We start from the raw sequence: 20,652 nt of genomic DNA, 5'->3' as shown, positions 1-20,652 counted from the left end.
GGTGAAGAACCGGAGCCTCCGCTGTAAGTATCCGGCAACAAGGGACGCAAGAGTATGCAGCGCTGCTGGGGGAGGTGATGGAGCACTAGAGTGCTTCTGCTGCAGCCCTTGAAGTCTTCTATCTTCTTCAAAATAGCTCTTAGGGCTGCTGGAGCAGCCCTGCCTGTTAGCTGCCTGCACTGCATGGCACCAACTTACAAACTGAGCTCCTGTGCGCTGAGCATCTTGTGAAGTCAAAGCTTTTAGCCTGTTGGTGCCTCGGATCAAGATCCTACTCGACACCCCAATGTTATTCCCTGTGGAATACCAGTGTACTCCGGGGCAGAAATGGGGGCTCTTTTGTATTAAATGAGGTTGCCCAAGAATATGTGCATGCCAAGATGAGGGGGATGGTGCACTTTTTAGGTCTTCAAGCCATTACCAGACTCTTAAGAGGTGGGGCTTGATGATGTTGTTGAGTATAATGATGTAACCACACTCAACCTCCTCCATTGCCACATCAGCAATAAGGCAAGTTTCCTCCCCCTTGTAATCTCCTGAAGTGCTGAGGATGAGTGGGTCTTATCCTCAGCACTTCTGATGTATTTCACTCTCCCATAGCACTGGAGAGGTTCATCAGAAAGTATAAACTATGTAATAGCGTAACAGGATCCTGTTATAGTGAAGGCCATTGTCAGGATTATTTATTAGGATAATATTGGCATTTCTATAATGAGTGCACACGGGCCCCTGGGTCCAGGGGGTGCCCACACTGTATTCATTTAAATACTTACCCTACTGGAGTCCAGCGACGGCCACAGCGATTGCGGTGGAATTCGCCGCCAAAATGGCTGCCGCGCATGCACGGTAGCCAAATTGGTCTCCGGATCATGGCGGGCGCCATGTTTTCCAGGGACCTGCGCATGCACAGTAGACGCATACAATTCCGGAGGCTACAGCGACATTCAGAGGGGGACCACCTGGAGGTGCACACGTTTTTCTGTAGAAACGCCCCTGTACACACTACATGATAGTGTGTACCCAGCGATATCGTGTGCGGCGGATCTCCATGGCAACGGCAAGTGCATACACGCTGATGCCGCGAACAAGTGCATACACGCTGATGCCGCGAACAATGGCTGGGGGGAAGAAAGCGGAGGTCATGCTGCATTCGGCAGCATGTTATCATCAACGACATCCCGATTGGCCTGCATGTACGGACAACAGGAAATGTCGGAATCGTGCATACCGTTTCAGAATATTGTCTACTGTGTGCGGACCATTAAGGGGGGTACGCACGTAGCGATGTGTGCTGAGCGACCTAGCACAGAGCGATCAGCACACAACTCTCCACCCGCTCAGCACACAGTGCGGTGTGTGCTAAGCGAGGGGAAAGGGACGCTATTCCAGCAGTGAAGTGAGCAATCTAACTAGATTGGTCCTGCATGCAGGCCAATCTAGAGTCAGCAGTTAGCGACGCGCGGGGCTACGCATCGCTATCGCTATGGGGCATACACATGGGGGTAAATTTACTAAAATGGGAGTTCTATTTAAGATGGGATGTTGCCCACAGCAACCAATCAGATTTCAGGTATTATCTTCTAAAAGGTGCTAGATAAATGAGAAGTAGAAACTGATTGGTTGCTATGGGCAACATCCCATCTTAAACAGAACTTCCATCTTAGTAAATTTACCCCATGGAGAGATCCGTGCTTAACTTCTAAGCAATCTAGTCAGATTGCTTAGAATTTAAGCACACATCGCTACGTGTGTTATAATCAGCATGGGTTACAGAAGTTCAGAACCAGATAATTCCAATGAAACCAAAAATCAGGTAAGTAGAAACAGTCACAGAGTAGGTGCATCTTCCTAAACAAAACTCCAGTTCCAGCAAAAATCGATCAAGGCTATACAATACTTTTTCTGATATTTATCTTGTTCATTTGTTTTTACCTGTACGATTTCTCGGATGTTTACCAAGATCTGATTTTTCTATAAAACATTTCCCACACTCAGGAGCATGAAAATATTTCTCACCTGTTTGAGGACTCTAGTGGCAAATAACGTGTGTAGTTTGCCCCCACCCCACCCAGAAAATAAAAATCCAACACTTAGAACATGGAAATGGCCTCTCACCCGTGTGACTTCTATCATGAGTAACAAGATGTGATTTACATGTAAAAAAATGTACACACTCGGAACATGGAAACAGCTTCTCACCTGTGAGTCCTCTGATGTGTAATAAGTTCTGTTTTCTGTGAAAAACATTTTCCGCACTTAGAACATGGAAATGGTTTCTCACCTGTGTGAGTTCTCTGATGTCGGACAAGATTTGATTTTTTTGTAAAACATTTCCCACACTCAGAGCATAGAAAGGGTGTCTCGCCTGTGTGAGTTTTCTGATGTTCAACAAGTTCTGATTTCTGTGTAAAACATTTCCCACACTCAGTACATGGAAATGGCTTCTCACCTGTGTGAATTCTCTGATGTGTAACAAGATGTAATTTGTGTTTAAAACATTTCCCACACTCAGAACATGGAAATGGCCTCTCATCTGTGTGAGTTTTCTGATGTGTAACAAGAGCTGATTTCTGTGTAAAACATTTCCCACACTCGGAACATGGAAATGGCTTCTCTCCCGTGTGAATTCTCTCATGTTCAACAAGAGCCGATTTCTGTGTAAAACATTTCCCACACTCAGAACATGAAAATGGTTTCTCACCTGTGTGACTTCTCTGATGTGTTACAAGAACTGATTTCTGTGTAAAACATTTCCCACACTCAGAACATGAAAATACCTTCTCCCCTGTGTGGCTTCTCTCATGTATAAAAAGATCAGATTTCTTTATAAAACATTTCCCACATTCAGTACATGGAAATGGTTTCTCACCTGTGTGACTTCTCTCATGTCTAACCATATCTGTTTTCTTTATAAAACATTTCCCACATTCAGAACATGGAAATGGTTTCTCACCTGTGTGACTACTCATATGTCTAACAAGATCTATTTTCCATGTATAACATTTCCCACACTCAGAGCACTGAAATGGCCTTTCACCTGTGTGACTTCTCTGATGTCTAACAAGAGCAGATTTCTGTTTAAAACATTTCCCACACTCAGAACATGGAAATGGCCTCTCACCTGTGTGACATCTTTGATGCCTAACAAGTTGTGATTTCTGTGTAAAACATTTCCCACACTCAAAGCATGGATATAATTTATCACCCATATGAGCTGTCCTTTGTGTAGCAATATCTGAGGTATCAGGACAAATAGTGCCATTATTATTATTAGAAGCATAAGGTGATGTAGTGGAACTGTAAAGTTCTGGATGTATATCTTGGGGAAGAGAGTTTTCTTCTGGGGAACCTTGTGTGATGTTGTTATTCCTGCTGCTACATCCATCTGCTGGAAATAAATGAATGGGAATGTTTATTTGTATTAAACACCTGGCAACAAATGTAACTAATACAAACAAGTGACAGAAGATTGCACTGAAAGAGTGCATGGGCGTGAAAACACAATTAAATAGTGACAACTGTTTGGGCTTCTAAACAGTCCTGCTTAAATGGGATTTTAGACGCCCAAAACAATTGAATCAGTCACATAGTCTTTACACTTGGCCACACCCTGCCTGATTTTTAAAGGGCATAATGTGCCCTGTCCCTTTAGTGGTGCCTTGCTTAAACAGCCTGCCGCCGCCTAAATTGATCTATGCACATTAAATTGAGAGCTTGGCGGAAGCACGTCCCCATCAGTGACGCCATGGCTGGGGCATGCCCCCATTAGTGATGTCGAGGGGGCCGTATCGACCCCAACAGTGCCACTAGCGGTGCTGCGCCACCTTTTCAGGAGTGCACGCACTATACCTGCCCGGCACCCGTGTCCTGCCCGCTCGGAATCCTGGAGGGAACACTACCCATAAGCACCAATGTCTTCCAGCAGATGCACTGCTCTCCCCCCCCCCATCCATGCCTCTATCTTCTTCCATCCATGCCAATGTCTTCCTCCACCAGTGCCACTGTCTTACCACAACCATGCCACTGTCTTCCTCCATCTGTGCCTCTTCCCACATCCGTGCCAATGTCTTCCCCCGTCCGTGCCAATGTCTTCTCCCATCCATGCCAATGTCTTCCTCCATCCGTGCCTCTTTCTTCCCACATCCCTGCCAATGTCTTCCCCCGTCCGTGCCAATGTCTTCCCCCGTCCATGCCACTGGCTTCCTCCATCCGTGCCTCTTTCTTCCCATATCCATGCCAATGTCTTCCCCATCCGTGCCAATGCCTTCTGCCGTCCGTGCCAATGTCTTCCCCCGCCCGTGCCAATGTCTTCCCGCATCTGTGCCACTGTCTTCCCCCATCCGTGCCACTGTCTTCCCCCATCCGTGCCACTGTCTTCCCCGATCCGTGTCACTGTCTTCACCCATCCATGCCACTAACTCCATTCATGCTCCTTTGTGTTCCTTCATCCATGCAGCTCTGTCTCCAACATTATCTAAGTTGTTCGGTAAACCCCACAACCACATGCTCTGTCCCACTCAATAAGGGTATATAGATATTTATTTAAAAGGAAGAAATGGATTATGACTAAACCTTGATTGCCTGAGTGGTTACGGAACTAATAATTAGCCTGACAATAGAAATGGATAATTGCCTAGGAGATGAGGTTATAATAAGAATTTACTTACCGATAATTCTATTTCTCGGAGTCCGTAGTGGATGCTGGGGTTCCTGAAAGGACCATGGGGAATAGCGGCTCCGCAGGAGACAGGGCACAAAAAGTAAAGCTTTCCGATCAGGTGGTGTGCACTGGCTCCTCCCCCTATGACCCTCCTCCAAGCCAGTTAGGTACTGTGCCCGGACGAGCGTACACAATAAGGGAGGAATTTTGAATCCCGGGTAAGACTCATACCAGCCACACCAATCACACCGTACAACTTGTGATCTAAACCCAGTTAACAGTATGATAACAGCAGAGCCTCTGAAAAGATGGCTCACAACAATAATAACCCGATTTTTGTAACTATGTACAAGTATTGCAGATAATCCGCACTTGGGATGGGCGCCCAGCATCCACTACGGACTCCGAGAAATAGAATTATCGGTAAGTAAATTCTTATTTTCTCTATCGTCCTAGTGGATGCTGGGGTTCCTGAAAGGACCATGGGGATTATACCAAAGCTCCCAAACGGGCGGGAGAGTGCGGATGACTCTGCAGCACCGAATGAGAGAACTCCAGGTCCTCCTTAGCCAGGGTATCAAATTTGTAGAATTTAGCAAACGTGTTTGCCCCTGACCAAGTAGCTGCTCGGCAAAGTTGTAAAGCCGAGACCCCTCGGGCAGCCGCCCAAGATGAGCCCACCTTCCTTGTGGAATGGGCATTTACATATTTTGGCTGTGGCAGGCCTGCCACAGAATGTGCAAGCTGAATTGTATTACACATCCAACTAGCAATAGTCTGCTTAGAAGCAAGAGCACCCAGTTTGTTGGGTGCATACAGGATAACAGCAAGTCAGTTTTCCTGACTCCAGCCGTCCTGGAACATATTTTCAGGGCCCTGACAACATCTAGCAACTTGGAGTCCTCCAAGTCCCTAGTAGGTGCAAGGCACCACAATAAGCTGGTTCAGGTGAAACACTGACACCACCTTAGGGAGAGAACTGGGGACGAGTCCGCAGCTCTGCCCTGTCCGAATGGACAAACAGATATGGGCTTTTTTGAGAAAAACCCACCAATTTGACACTCGCCTGGTCCAGGCCAGGGCCAAGAGCATGGTCACTGTTCATGTGAGATGCTTCAAATCCACAGATTTGACTGGTTTTAAACCAATGTGATTTGAGGAATCCCAGAACTACGTTGAGATCCCACAGTGCCACTGGAGGCACAAAAGGGGGTTGTATATGCAATACTCCCTTGACAAACTTCTGGACTTCAGGAACTGAAGCCAATTCTTTCTGGAAGAAAATCGACAGGGCCGAAATTTGAACCTTAATGGACCCCAATTTGAGGCCCATAGACACTCCTGTTTGCAGGAAATGCAGGAAACGACCGAGTTGAAATTTCTTTGTGGGGCCTTCCTGGCCTCACACCACGCAACATATTTTCGCCACCTGTGGTGATAATGTTGTGCGGTCACCTCCTTTCTGGCTTTGACCAGGGTAGGAATGACCTCTTCCGGAATGCCTTTTTCCCTTAGGATCCGGCTTTCCACCGCCATGCCGACAAACGCAGCTGCGGTAAGTCTTGGAACAGACATGGTACTTGCTGAAGCAAGTCCTTTCTTAGCGGCAGAGGCCATAAGACCTCTGTAAGCATCTCTTGAAGTTCCGGGTACCAAGTCCTTCTTGGCCAATCCGGAGCCATGAGTATAGTTCTTACTCCTCAACGTCTTATAATTCTCAGCACCTTAGGTATGAGAAGCAGAGGAGGGAACACATACACCGACTGGTACACCCACGGTGTTACCAGAACGTCCACAGCTATTGCCTGAGGGTCTCTTGACCTGGCGCAATACCTGTCCCGTTTTTTGTTCAGACGGGACGCCATCATGTCCACCTTTGGTATTTCCCAACGGTTTACAATCATGTGGAAAAAACTTCCCGATGAAGTTTCCACTCTCCCGGGTGGAGGTCGTGCCTGCTGAGGAAGTCTGCTTCCCAGTTTCCATTCCCGGGATGAAACACTGCTGACAGTGCTATCACATGATTTTCCGCCCAGCGAAAAGTCCTTGCAGTTTTTGCCATTGCCCTCCTGCTTCTTGTGTCGCCCTGTCTGTTTACGTGGGCGACTGCCGTGATGTTTTTCCCCCTGGATCAATACCGGCTGACCTTGAAGCAGAGGTCTTGCTAAGCTTAGAGCATTATAAATTTACCCTTAGCTCCAGTATATTTATGTGGAGAAAAGTCTCCAGACTTGATCACACTCCCTGGAAATTTTTTCCTTGTGTGACTGCTCCCCAGCCTCTCGGGCTGGGCTCCGTGGTCACCAGCATCCAATCCTGAATGCCGAATCTGCGGCCCTCTAGAAGATGAGCACTCTATAACCACCACAGGAGAGACACCCTTGTCCTTGGATATAGGGTTATCCGCTGATGCATCTGAAGATGCGATCCGGGCCATTTGTCCAGCAGATCCCACTGAAAAGTTCTTGCGTAAAAATCTGCCAAATGGAATTGCTTCGTAGGAAGCCACCATTTTTACCAGGACCCTTGTGCAATGATGCACTGTTTTTAGGAGGTTCCTGACTAGCTCGGATAACTCCATGGCTTTCTCTTCCGGGAGAAACACCTTCTTCTGGACTGTGTCCAGAATCATCCCTAGGCACAGCAGACGTGTCGTCGGATCAGCTGCGATTTTGGAATATTTAGAATCCACCCGTGCTGTTGTAGCAGTATCCGAGATAGTGCTACTCCGACCTCCAACTGTTCCCTGGACTATGCCCTTATCAGGAGATCATCCAAGTAAGGGATACTTAAGACGCCTTTTCTTCGAAGAAGAATCATCATTTCGGCCATTACCTTGGTAAAGACCCGGGGTGCCGTGGACAATCCAAACGGCAGCGTCTGAAACTGATAGTGACAGTTCTGCACCACGAACCTGAGGTACCCCTAGTGAGAAGGGCAAATTTGGGACATAGAGGTAAGCATCCCTGATGTCCCGGGACACTATATAGTCCTCTTCTTCCTGGTTCGTTATCACTGCTCTGAGTGACTCCATCTTGATTTGAACCTTTGTAAGTGTTCAAAAAATTTTTTAGAATAAGTCTCACCTAGCCTTCTGGCTTCAGTACCACAATATAGGGTGGAATAATACCCCTTTTCTTGTAGTGGGAGGGGTAATTTAGTTATCACCTGCTGGGAATACAGCTTGTGAATTTTTTCCCATACTGCCTCCTTGTCGGAGGGAGACCTTGGTAAAGCAGACTTCAGGAGCCTGCGAAAGGGAAACGTCTCGACCTTCCAATCTGTACCCCTGGGATACTACTTGTAGGATCCAGGGGTCCGGTACGGTCTCAGCGCCATGCTGAGAACTTTTCAGAAGCGGTGGAACGCTTCTGTTCCTGGGAATGGGCTGCCTGCTGCAGTCTTCTTCCCTTTCCTCTATCCCTGGGCAGATATGATCTTATAGGGACGAGAGGACTGAGGCTGAAAAGACGGTGTCTTTTTCTGCAGAGATGTGACTTAGGGTAAAAAACGGTGGATTTTCCAGCAGTTGCCGTGGCCACCAGGTCCGATGGACCGACCCCAAATAACTCCTCTTCCTTTATACGGCAATACACCTTTGTGCCGTTTGGAATCTGCATCACCTGACCACTGTCGTGTCCATAACATCTTTTGGCAGTTATGGACATCGCATTTACTCATGATGCCAGAGTGCAAATATCCCTCTGTGCATCTCGCATATATAGAAATGCATCCTTTAAATGCTCTATAGTCAATAAAATACTGTCCCTGTCAAGGGTATCAATATTTTTAGTCAGGGAATCCGACCAAGCCACCCCAGCTCTGCACATCCAGGCTGAGGCGATCGCTGGTCGCAGTATAACACCAGTATGTGTGTATATACTTTTTATGATATTTTTCCAGCCTACTGTCAGCTGGTCCTTGAGGACGGCCCTATCTATAGACGGTACCGCCACTTGTTTTGATAAGCGTGTGAGCGTCTTATCCACCTTAAGGGGTGTTTCCCAACGCGCCCTAACTTCTGGCGGGAAAAGGTATACCGCCCATAATTTTCTATCGGGGGGAACCCACGCATCATCACACACTTTATTTAATTTATCTGATTCAGGAAAAACTATGGTAGTTTTTTCACATCCCACATAATACCCTCTTTTGTGGTACTTGTAGTATCAGAAATATGTAACACCTCCTTCATTGCCTTTAATGTGTGGCCCTAATAAGGAATACGTTTGTTTATTCACCGTCGACACTGGATTCAGTGTCCCTGTCTGTGTCTGTGTCGACCGACTAAAGTAAACGGGCGTTTTAAAACCCCTGACGGTGTTTTTGAGACGTCTGGACCGGTACTAATTTTTTGTCGGCCGTCTCATGTCGTCAACCGACCTTGCAGCGTGTTGACATTATCACGTAATTTCCTAAATAAGCCATCCATTCCGGTGTCGACTCCCTAGAGAGTGACATCACCATTACAGGCAATTGCTCCGCCTCCTCACCAACATCGTCCTCCTACATGTCGACACACACGTACCGACACACAGCACACACACAGGGAATGCTCTGATAGAGGACAGGACCCACTAGCCCTTTGGAGAGACAGAGGGAGAGTTTGCCAGCACACACCAAAAACGCTATAATTATATAGGGACAACCTTATATAAGTGTTTTCCCTTATAGCATCTTAATATATAAGCATATCGCCAAATTAGTGCCCCCCCTCTCTGTTTTAACCCTGTTTCTGTAGTGCAGTGCAGGGGAGAGCCTGGGAGCCTTCCCTCCAGCCTTTCTGTGAGGGAAAATGGCGCTGTGTGCTGAGGAGATAGGCCCCGCCCCTTTTTCGGCGGCCTCGTCTCCCGCTCTTAACGGATTCTGGCAGGGGTTAAATATCTCCATATAGCCTCCGGAGGCTATATGTGAGGTATTTTTAGCCAAAATAGGTATTCATTTGCCTCCCAGGGCGCCCCCCTCCCAGCGCCCTGCACCCTCAGTGACTGCCGTGTGAAGTGTGCTGAGAGGAAAATGGCGCACAGCTGCAGTGCTGTGCGCTACCTTTAGAAGACTGAGGAGTCTTCTGCCGCCGATTCTGGACCTCTTCTTACTTCAGCATCTGCAAGGGGGCCGGCGGCAAGGCTCCGGTGACCATCCAGGCTGTACCTGTGATCGTCCCTCTGGAGCTGATGTCCAGTAGCCAAGAAGCCAATCCATCCTGCACGCAGGTGAGTTCACTTCTTCTCCCCTCTGTCCCTCGTTGCAGTGATCCTGTTGCCAGCAGGACTCACTGTAAAGTAAAAAACCTAAGCTAAACTTTCTCTAAGCAGCTCTTTAGGAGAGCCACCTAGAATTGCACCCTTCTCGGCCGGGCACAAAAATCTAACTGGCTTGGAGGAGGGTCATAGGGGGAGGAGCCAGTGCACACCACCTGATCGGAAAGCTTTACTTTTTGTGCCCTGTCTCCTGCGGAGCCGCTATTCCCCATGGTCCTTTCAGGAACCCCAGCATCCACTAGGACGATAGAGAAATTATATATCTTATAAATGTGCCTATTTACCCCCAAACTATTCCTTTGATGAAATCACACGGGAATTGCTGGAGAAACGCGTCACTAGTGACTGAAACCATGCAATCATCTACTGATTTCACTCAGAGCACACAGCCATTGCGGTGGATGGAGCCTTTAGCAGTGTGGTGAGGATTCACATATGACCTAATTATACACTACTAGTACTATCCTATTGACTGTGATGAGGAAAATATTGCATCCATTAAAGACATAGAGGGTTATTCAGACCTGGTTGCAGTGTTCTGATAAATCACAAACAGGTGATTTTTGGAACACTGCGCACATGCAGAGGCCGCAGTGGATGCGTTTGCATAATGAATGACAGGCGGCGGGCTTCCGGGGGCGGTGATGCTGCATTGTGGGGGAAGTGTACCAGGAAACACAGGCGTGTCATGGCTGTTTTGGGGGCCGGCCGATGATTACTTGCATCTCCTGTCATCTGAAACATGGCGGCCGTGCCCCTGAATAAGCAGCCATGGTGCATGGGATGTTTTTTTTTTTTTTTTTTTTTGCAATGTGATCACAATTGAATTACGATTGCAGCACTGGGTGGTGCCTCAGATGTTGTATGACCTTGTCCTGTGCTGGGTGGCCTCCATCATGCGATTTTAGTGGTCGCAGATTTTGCTATAATAGCAAAATGTACAACCAACTCTGAAAAACCCATGTGGAACACATTCCGTCACGGTCTGATTGCACTTTCCATGTCTCATATAAGTTGCACACGGACCTGCCGTAACCACCTCTAATTAGATTTACAAATCTAGGAGCTGCTCACTGACAGAGAAGGGTGTAGAATAAGAGATTGCTGTAGTGACTGAGCAATGAGGATATGTGATTATTACTCACCTGTGCTGATATCTGTAGGGATTTCCTCCTCCTTACATTGCTGATCACTCCTCACGTACATCTCTTCTTTTACATCTATATATTCTATCTTATAATCAGTCACACATGCCTCTTCTTCACCATCTATATATTCTGCCTTTATATCAGTCACATACGTCTCTTCTCCCTCTGTATCTTCTGCCTTCATATCAGTCACGTCTTCACCCTAAATAACTCACACAAAAAGTAACAGTTCAACAATTTTGTTGTTTTTTTTCTAAAAACTATAAAACCAAAAGAATTATACAGGTGTCCACTTAAGTGGACAATATGCATCTGCAACATCAAACATGCCCTTATTTAATTTTTTTGTACCTGCATTGCTATCTTTGAGTAAAAATATTTTACAGAAATCCCTAAACTGCTCAGAGCTGATGAACTTTTTGTTTGCCATTTTAAACTGCAACTAGGTGGCGTAACGTCTACGTTCGGTAGAGATCTTAAGCTGATGACAGTAGTGGCCTCTATGCATGAAAGGGTTAAATGTCCAAGTTTATTACTTGAGACAAAACAGTGTAATAGTGTATATGACAAAAACAGCTTCTTCATATCAAAGTGACAGCCAATTTAGTGATTTAGGAGAGACCCTAAATCCCACCTACCTGATGCTCCTGTGGGATCCAGTGATTCTCCTCTGAATGATCCTGGGAATACAGAGGACGGGGACATCTCTCTGGGGTATTCCTGTTACTGGCTCCATCTGTAGGAGACAGGAAGTGACTGAGGGGGTCTCTGTACGAAGCTTTGGAGAGAAGTAAAGTTGACTGAGATAAAGTATGGAGCAACCAGCTCCATAGAGCCTGTAACATGACAGGAGCTGATTTGCTGGTAACCTATCGTTGTCCACTTAATCTCTCTCAAAAGCTTAGAACATTGACCCCTGTATACATGGCATATATGTGATCATCAGAAGAGACATGTACAGTAACGGAAACCAAATAGCAGGACAGGGAAAGCTCTGTAGGTCATACTCCATATGCTGCATTTACAAAGTATATAAAGGAGGCATCTCGTATATACAGTCAGGTCCATAAATATTGGGACATCAACACAATTCTCATATTTTGGGCTCTATTCATCACCACAATGGATTTGAAACGAAACAAACAAGATGTGCTTTAACTGCAGACTTTCCGCTTTAATTTGAGGGTATTTACATCCAAATCAGGTGAACGGTGTAGGAATTACAACGGTTTCTATATGTGCATCCCACTTTTTAAGGGACCAAAAGTAATGGGACATGGAACAGGAAGTGGGTGTCAACTGACCATTTTCAGGGAGTTGTTGAAAAACGCAGGCGTGTCCAAGCATTTGCAGGGCAGGTTTCTGACGTCAATTCCAGTCCCGGACAGGCTGAAGTGCTCACAGTGGCTGAGTAAGTTCTGGGCAACTCAGCAACTGCACAAAGTTTTTTGGTAGTGCTCGACTGCACATGCAAAATGAAAGTACGCTCCCCTATGGGCAGTGACTATCTGTTTGCATCAGTGGGAAAAATCTCTTAGTGATCGATCAGGTCTGAGTTAGGCCCTAAGTACTTTAGTGATGATGATCCTTGTCCCTCTAAAGGGAATAACTTCCAAATCATTTATGTGAGTAATGAGCGGCAGTTACAGAATAGCGGAGACCATGACTGCTGGCCAGGACATAAGAAGCTGCAAATGACAGAACCGTGACAGCTGTGGCATCATAATACTGGTCTATCTCTGCTGGTTTTCACCTTGTCCAAATATAGGTGAGGTGTGAATGGAAAGAGAAGAGGGAGGAGTCATAATGAAAAGGTGCTATGTGTCCCCTTATTCCCCATGTGTCATAGGAACAAGCGCACAGCCATCACTTCCAAGTGCAGACACTTGTACCATGCGCGGATTAAAAGCCTCTTTATAAAACCTTTCTCTTGGTAGAAAGAGATTTCTCATCGGAGTCCTAAAAAATGTAATGAGACATTGCCACAATCAGTGGTGGGGAAATTCTGTAGCCGAGGAGTGTATGGGTCTCTTGAGTTCCAGCTAGGTCTTCAGAAGAGAAGCCTCCATTTGGGAGCTGTAGAAGAAAGATTTAAGCATTCTCTCTGCTATAGTTTAGGCAAGCAATCTGACTCTGCTCCTCGCATGCAGATTCTAAAACCAAGAAGGCCCAAGATCCAATTCCATCAAATGGAGAAATTCAGTTCTGTCCCAAGTTAGATAAGATTAATGCGGTCGTGGCGGCCTCCAAAACTGCTTTTTCTTCCACAGCTCCTAAATGCAGGTCTTTCTGCTTTCAGTCCTCTCTCCCTCAGGTCAAGCAAAGAGTTTAGGCCTCCTTGAGGAGCCGGGCCACTTAAATAGTAGTCATGGGGAAGACAGACTTTTTCAGGCCAATGTCAAACTGCCAAATCTGTGGATAAAATAAGATTTTAAACCTACTGGTAAATCTTTTTCTCCTAGTCCGTAGAGGATGCTGGGGACTCCATAAGGACCATGGGGTATAGACAGGCTCCACAGGAGACATGGGCACTTTAAGACCTTTAATGGGCGTGAACTGGCTCCTCACTCTATGCCCCTCCTCCAGACTCCAGTTATAGGAACTGTGCCCAGAGGAGACGGACATTTAGAGGAAAAGGATTTTGTTAATCAAGGATGGGACACATATCAGCTCACACCACAAAAACACCGTACAACATGGTATATAAGTAAACCAGTTAACAGTATGAACAACAACAGAAAACAGCAACAACCTGATTTCAACCGCAACACAACCTGTGTGTACCTTAACAATAACTATGTACAGTTATTGCAGATTTCAGTCTGCACTGGGACGGGCGCCCAGCATCCTCTATGGACTAGGAGAAAAAGATTTACCGGTAGGTTTAAAATCTTATTTTTTCTTACGTCCCAGAGGATGCTGGGGACTCCGTAAGGACCATGGGGTTTATACCAAAGCTCCAGACCGGGCGGGAGAGTGCGGATGACTCTGCAGCACCGATTGAGCAAACATGAGGTCCTCATCAGCCAGGGTATCAAACTTGTAGAACTTTGCAAAAGTGTTTGACCCTGACCAAGTAGCTGCTCGGCAAAGCTGTAATGCCGAGACGCCTCGGGCAGCCGCCCAAGATGAGCCCACCTTCCTAGTGGAATGGGCCTTTACCGATTTTGGTAACGGCAAACCAGCTGTAGAATGAGCCTGCTGATTCGTGTTACAGATCCAGCGTGCAATAGTCTGCTTGGAAGCAGGCGCGCCAATCTTGTTGGCCGCATACAGGACAAACAGTGCCTCTGTTTCCCTAATACGAGCCATAGATTTTTAAAGCCCTGACCACATCAAGGGACTTGGAATCCTCCAAGACATCAGTAGCCACCGGCACCACAATAGGTTGGTTCATGTGAAACGACGAAACCACCTTGGGTAGAAATTGAGGACAAGTTCTCAATTCCGCTCTATCTACATGAAAAATCAGATTGGAGCTCTTGTGAGACAAGGCCGCCAATTCCGATACCCGCCTTGCCGAAGCCAAGGCCAATAACATGACCACTTTCCAAGTGAGAAATTTCAAGTCAACAGTTTGAAGAGGTTCAAACCAATGTGATTTAAGGAACTGTAACACAACGCTAAGGTCCCACGGTGCCACTGGGGGCACAAAAGGAGGTTGGATGTGCAGTACTCCCTTCACAAAAGTCTGCACTTCTGGAAGAGAAGCCAATTCCTTCTGAAAGAATATCGATAATGCCGAAATCTGCACCTTAATGGAGCCTAACTTCAGGCCCATATCCACTGCTGTCTGTAGAAAATGGAGAAAACGACCCAGCTGGAAATCCTCCGTAGGAGCATTCTTGGATTGACACCAAGACACATACTTCCTCCAGATACGGTGATAGTGCTTCGCCGTTACCTCCTTCCTAGCTTTAAGTAGAGTAGGGATGACTTCCCCTGGAATACCTTTCCTAGCTAGGATCTGGCGTTCAACCGCCATGCCGTCAAACTTAATCACGGTAAGTCCTGGAACACACACGGCCCCTGTTGTAACAGGTCCTCTCTGAGAGGAAGAGGCCAAGGATCTTCCGTGAGTATTTCCTGAAGATCTGGATACCAGGTTCTTCGAGGCCAATCTGGAACAATGAGTATCGTCTGAACCTTTGTTCTTCTTCTTATTCTCAATATTTTTAAGATGAGCGGAAGTGGAGGGAACACATAGACCGCCTGATACACCCATGGTGTAACCAGCACGTCCACCGCTATCGCCTGAGGGTCCCTTGACCTTGAACAATATGTCCGAAGCTTCTTGTTGAGGCGTGACGCCATCATGTCTATTTAAGGGAGTCCCCAGCAACTTGTCACTTCTGCAAAGACCTGGATGGAGATCGTGTCTGCTGAGGAAGTATGCTTCCCAGTTGTCCACTCCTGGAATGAATACTGCTGACAGAGCGCTCACGTGATTTTCCGCCCAGCGAAGAATCCTGGTGGTCTCTGCCATTGCTGCTCTGCTCCTTGTTCCGCCTTGTCGGTTTACATGCGCCACGGCTGTGACGTCTGACTAGATCAGAACATGTAGGTTGCGAAGAAGGTGCTCCGCCTGCCTCAGGCCGTTGTATATGGCCCTTAATTCCAGCACATTGATGTGCAGACAAGCCTACTGGCTTGACCATATTCCCTGAAAGTTTATTCCCTGTGTGACCGCTCCCCATCCTCGGAGGCTCGAGTCCGTGGTCACGAGAACCCAATCCTGAATTCCGAACCTGCGACCTTCTAGAAGGTGAGCCCCCTGGAGCCACCACAGGAGAGAGATCCTGGCCCTGGGGGACAGGCATATCAACCGATGCATTTGGAGATGGGACCCTGACCACTTGTTCAGTAGGTCCCACTGAAAAGCTCTTGCATGAAACCTGCCAAACGGAATGGCCTCGTAGGCCGTCACCGTCTTTCCCAACACTCGAGCGCATTGATGAATCGATACTCTTTTTGGTTTTAGCAGATCCTTGACCATGGTCTGGATTTCCTGAGCTTTTTCCACTGGAAGAAAAACCATCTGTATTTCCGTATCCAGAATCATGCCTAAGAACGACAGCCGAGTTGTCGGAACCAATATGCGACTTCTGCAAATTTGGAAGCCAGCCGTGTTGTTGTAGCACCCTCAGAGACAGCTCCACATTTTTCAGTAATTGTTCTCTTGATCTCGCTTTTATCAGGAGATCGTCCAAGTACGGGATAATTGTGACCCCCTGCTAGCGCAGCAGCACCATGATTTCTGCCATTACCTTGGTGAAAATCCTCGGGGCCATGGAAAGCCCAAACGGCAACGTCTGAAATTGGTAATGACAATCCTGTACAGCGAATCTCAGGAACGCCTGATGTGGAGGGTATATGGGGACATGAAGGTATGCATCATTTATGTCCAGTGAGACCATAAACTCCCCCCGTCCAGACTGAAGATAACCGCTCGGAGATATTCCATCTTGAATTTGAATCTTCTCAAATACAGGTTTAGGGATTTTAGGTTTAGAATTGGTCTGACCGAGCCGTCCGGCTTCGGGACCACGAAAAGTTGAATAAAACCCCTTTCCCTGTTGTAACCGGGGAACCATGATAATCACTTGACACAGCTTTTGTATTGCAGCTGAAACTATTGTTCTCTCTGGGAGAGAAGCTGGTAAGGCCGATTTGAAAAATCGGTGTGGAGGCAAGTCCTCAAACTCCAGTTTGTACCCTTGGGTCACAATTCATAGCACCCAAGGATCCAGGTCCGACTGAACCCAGACATGGCTGAAGAGCCAAAGATGTGCCCCCACCGGTGCGGTCTCCCGTAGCTGGTGTTCTTTTCCCTTTTCCTCTACCTCTGGCGAGGAAAGACGATCCACGCCCCTTTCTGAATTTATGAGACCGAAAGGACTGCATCTGGTACTGAGGCGTTTTCTTTTGCTGTGGGGGAACAAAAGGCAAAAAAGAAGACTTATCCGCGGTAGCTGTGGAAACCAGGTCCGCGAGGCCATCCACAAACAAAACTTCACCCTTGTAAGGCAGAGCCTCCATAAGTCTCTTGGAGTCAGCATCACCAGTCCATTGACAGGTCCACAGCGACCTCCTAGCTGAAATTGCCATGGCATTGTCCCTTGATCTCAAGAGGCCAATATCCCTCGCAGCCTCCCTTAGGTATAACGCTGTGTCTTTGATGTGACCCAAAGTTAACAGAACAGTATCCCTGTCGAGGGTGTCCATATCATGACAAGTTATCTGCCCAAGCTGCAATTGCGCTACTCACCCATGCCGACGGAACTGCCGGTGTGAGGAGGGCTCCCGTAGTCGCATAAATTGATTTTAAAGTGGTTTCATGCTTGCAGTCAGCAGGATCCTTTAGTGTCGCCGGGGACGGTAGGGCCACTTTTTTGGATAACCGCGTCAAGACTTTATCCACCGAGGGAGAGGATTCCCACCGTAAACTGTCCTGTGAGGGGAAAGGATACGCCATAATAATTCTCTTGGGAATCTGCAGCCTCTTGTCTGGAGTTTCCCAAGCCTTTTCAAATAGCGCGTTCAGTTCATGAGATGGGGGAAACGTTACCTCACGTTTCTTCTCTTTAAACATACAGACCCTTGTATCCGGGACAGAAGGGTCCTCTGTGATATATAATACATCCCTTATTGCTACAATCATGTACTGAATACTCTTGGCCACCCATGGGTGTAACCTCGCCTCATCATAGTCGACACTGTAGTCGGAATCCGTGTCGGTATCAGTGTCTGCTATCTGGGTAAAGGGACGTTTCTGGGACCCTGACGGGTTCTGAGACACAGCGATATCCATGGATTGACTCCATGCTTGGTTCTGAGACTCAGCTTTGTCCAATCTTTTATGCAATAAAGCCACACTTGCATTCAAAACATTCCACGTCTACCCAATCAGCAGTCGGCGGTGCCGACGCAGTCACTATCACATTTTGCTCCTCTTCCTCCCTCGAATAGCCTTCTGCCTCAGACATGTCGACACACACGTACTGACACCACCACACATATAACAATACCCCAGACCTGTATAGCGCGTTTTATATATATAATATATATATCAAATCAGCACCAAATATTGTGCCCCCAATCGTTTTGTACCCTGTTACTTGCAGATATCAGGGCAGGGTCCGGGAGCAGCGTCTCTGCAGCCAAGCTGTGGAGAAAATGGCGCTGTTTAGAGCTGAGGGACGAAGCCCCGCCCCCTCAACGGCGGGCTTCGGTCCCGCTAATATTTCAAATACCCTGTAATGCTGTGTATATAGCTTGCCAGTCGTTTTTATGAGGTATTCCTTGCTGCCCAGGGCGCCCCCCCTGTGCCCTGCACCCTTGCAGTACCTAGTGTGTGTGCGGGAGCAAAGGCTGCACGGTACCTTCCGAAGCTCTGATGTCTTCTGCCGCCGGTACTCACCCGGCTTCAATCTTCCGGCTCTGTGAGGACGACAGCGGTGCAGCTTCGGGAACGAACAGCTAGACGACACCAGTGTTCAGACCCTCTGGAGCTAATGGTGTCCAGTAGCCTAAGAAGCAGAGCCCATCAGTCCAGGAAAGTGGGTGTGCTTCTCTCTCCTCAGTCCCACGAAGCAGAGAGCCTGTTGCCAGCAGGTCTACCTGAACATAAAAAACCTAACAAAGTCTATTTTGTAGAGAAACTCGGTAGAGCTCCCCTAGTGTGTGACCAGTCTCCTCTGGGCACAGGATCTAACTGGAGTCTGGAGGAGGGGCATAGAGGGAGGAGCCAGTTCACGCCCATTAAAGGTCTTAAAGTGCCCATGTCTCCTGCGGAGCCCGTCTATACCCCATGGTCCTTACGGAGTCCCCAGCATCCACTAGGACGTAAGAGAAACAAAGGGTATGATGGAGTGGACTTCAACAAGGGAGTACCCAGGGGTGGAGGCTGTCTTCTGCTTTACTCCAAAGCCAGGCTACAAACAAAATCCCACTCCTGGGTGCAAAACTTTAGGCAGCCCCTCAAGGGCAGTGCTTCCCAACAGGTAAAAACAGGGCGTCAGGGTGCACAAGAAAAGAACAGTAATCTTCCATCTACCATAATGCCTAAGGTCCAGTGTGTCCCATGGAATCTGGGAAAAGGATTTATCATGTACCAAACCAAAATCCCATTTTATTCTCATTAGTCTGCACCGACAGAGGAGGGTGTAGGAGAAGAGACTGTTGTAGTGACTGAGCAAGGAGAATATGTGACTCTTGTCTGTAATGTGTTTATCACTCACCTGTGCTGATGGCTGTAGGGATTTCCTCCTCCTTCCACTGCTGATCACCCCTCACATACGTCTCTTCTTCCTCTGCATCTTCCACCTTAATGCCAATTATACATGGCTCTTCCTTTCCTTCTATATCTTCTATCTTAATATCAGTCACATTCGTTTCTTCTTCTTCTCCCTCTACATCTTCTACCTTAAGATCAGTCATATCTTATAACCTATATAACCCACAAAACAATAAAATAACACTTAAATATCAATAAATGATATCAGACATTAGAACAGAGAAGACTAGTCACAGGTGCTCTACAGACCATACAGTAAATGTGGCATCTTCTGCGTTTTATAGCAGAAATCGGACATTCAAAGTATTCTTTTAAACAGTACATGGAGGAGCAGACATTTTTTTCATGATCCTTGAAAATAAACATATAGGGAAAAATCGAATTGCCGGTGAAGCCTTTTCCCGTCCGAATCTGCGCTGCAGCTGCCGCACTTTACAGCGGCGGGAACTCGCGTAAAAGTGTTCACTAACCTATAGGGTAGCAACAGCTTTTGTGCAGATCAGGTAGGAGGGGCATAGAGGGGTGGAGCCAGCACACACATACCCACACTAAAGGTTTTAGAGTTCCAGGCTCCAGTGGACCCGATCTATACCCCACGGTACTAAAGTACAAGACCCCAGAATCCACTAGGACGTAAGATATCTTATTATGTCATTGGACAATAGGCAAAACTTATTTGAAAGATTTGTGAGAGCAACTTTAGGCAACGTTATCACAGGAACTGTCTGTTACCGCAGTGTGATGGTGTCAACCTAGTGAGTTAGCCGCCATGGATGTCATACTGCAATAATGTTTTACCTTTGGAGCTATAAGCAGCTGAATTCCAAATGAAATTTTTTTGCCTACTTTGGCTTCATGCTGGTAAAAGGAACTAAAGTCTCTGGTGAAATCAGCGCCAAAAGCTGTACAGGCATTTATACAACTTTTACTCGTCTAGATCCACCACAGCAGTAGCCTACATACTGCTGATTGTGCAACGCAGAGCCAGTGACAATTTTACCTACCCCCACTCCGAGGGCTGGAGTGTTACTACTATTGCATATTGTGATCTAAGACTTAGCCAAAGTTAGTTGACATATATGCTAATGTCCATGTAAAAATGTGATCAAAATTGGAGATGGTCAGGTGGGGAAGATCTTCAAAATTGGTCCAATTAAAATAGAATGACCCAACAGCCCTTTCCTATCATGTGAACACCTTAACATACACGTCCCACATCATTAACTCCTCTAAATACACGACCCAGATCATTATCTCCTAAACATACACGTCCCACATCATTATCTC

General features: G+C 47.0%; 1 protein-coding gene across 2 annotated transcripts in view; it reads right to left on the bottom strand.

Moving 5' to 3' along the window:
* Positions 1 to 1,630: 1,630 nt before the first annotated feature.
* The window catches only part of LOC135054705 (gastrula zinc finger protein XlCGF26.1-like), a 29,597-nt gene continuing 10,575 nt past the window's right edge, over positions 1,631 to 20,652 (bottom strand). Inside the window, exons 2-5 of one of the 2 annotated variants that reach the window (XM_063957985.1) lie at positions 19,310 to 19,518; positions 11,708 to 11,805; positions 11,067 to 11,271; positions 1,631 to 3,385 (exon numbers count right to left, since the gene is read on the bottom strand). In XM_063957985.1, coding sequence (XP_063814055.1) covers positions 2,196 to 3,385; positions 11,067 to 11,271; positions 11,708 to 11,805; positions 19,310 to 19,508 — 1,692 coding nt within the window. In that variant the 5' untranslated portion in view covers positions 19,509 to 19,518 and the 3' untranslated portion in view covers positions 1,631 to 2,195. Of the gene's footprint in view, positions 3,389 to 11,066; positions 11,272 to 11,707; positions 11,806 to 19,309; positions 19,519 to 20,652 lie in introns of both variants that reach the window. The other variant, XM_063957984.1, reaches the window with a different exon arrangement.

Source organism: Pseudophryne corroboree, chromosome 3, assembly GCF_028390025.1.
Source record: "Pseudophryne corroboree isolate aPseCor3 chromosome 3, aPseCor3.hap2, whole genome shotgun sequence".
Classification (NCBI taxonomy): Eukaryota; Metazoa; Chordata; class Amphibia; order Anura; family Myobatrachidae; genus Pseudophryne; species Pseudophryne corroboree.
This window is presented reverse-complemented; position numbering and strand designations above follow the sequence as displayed.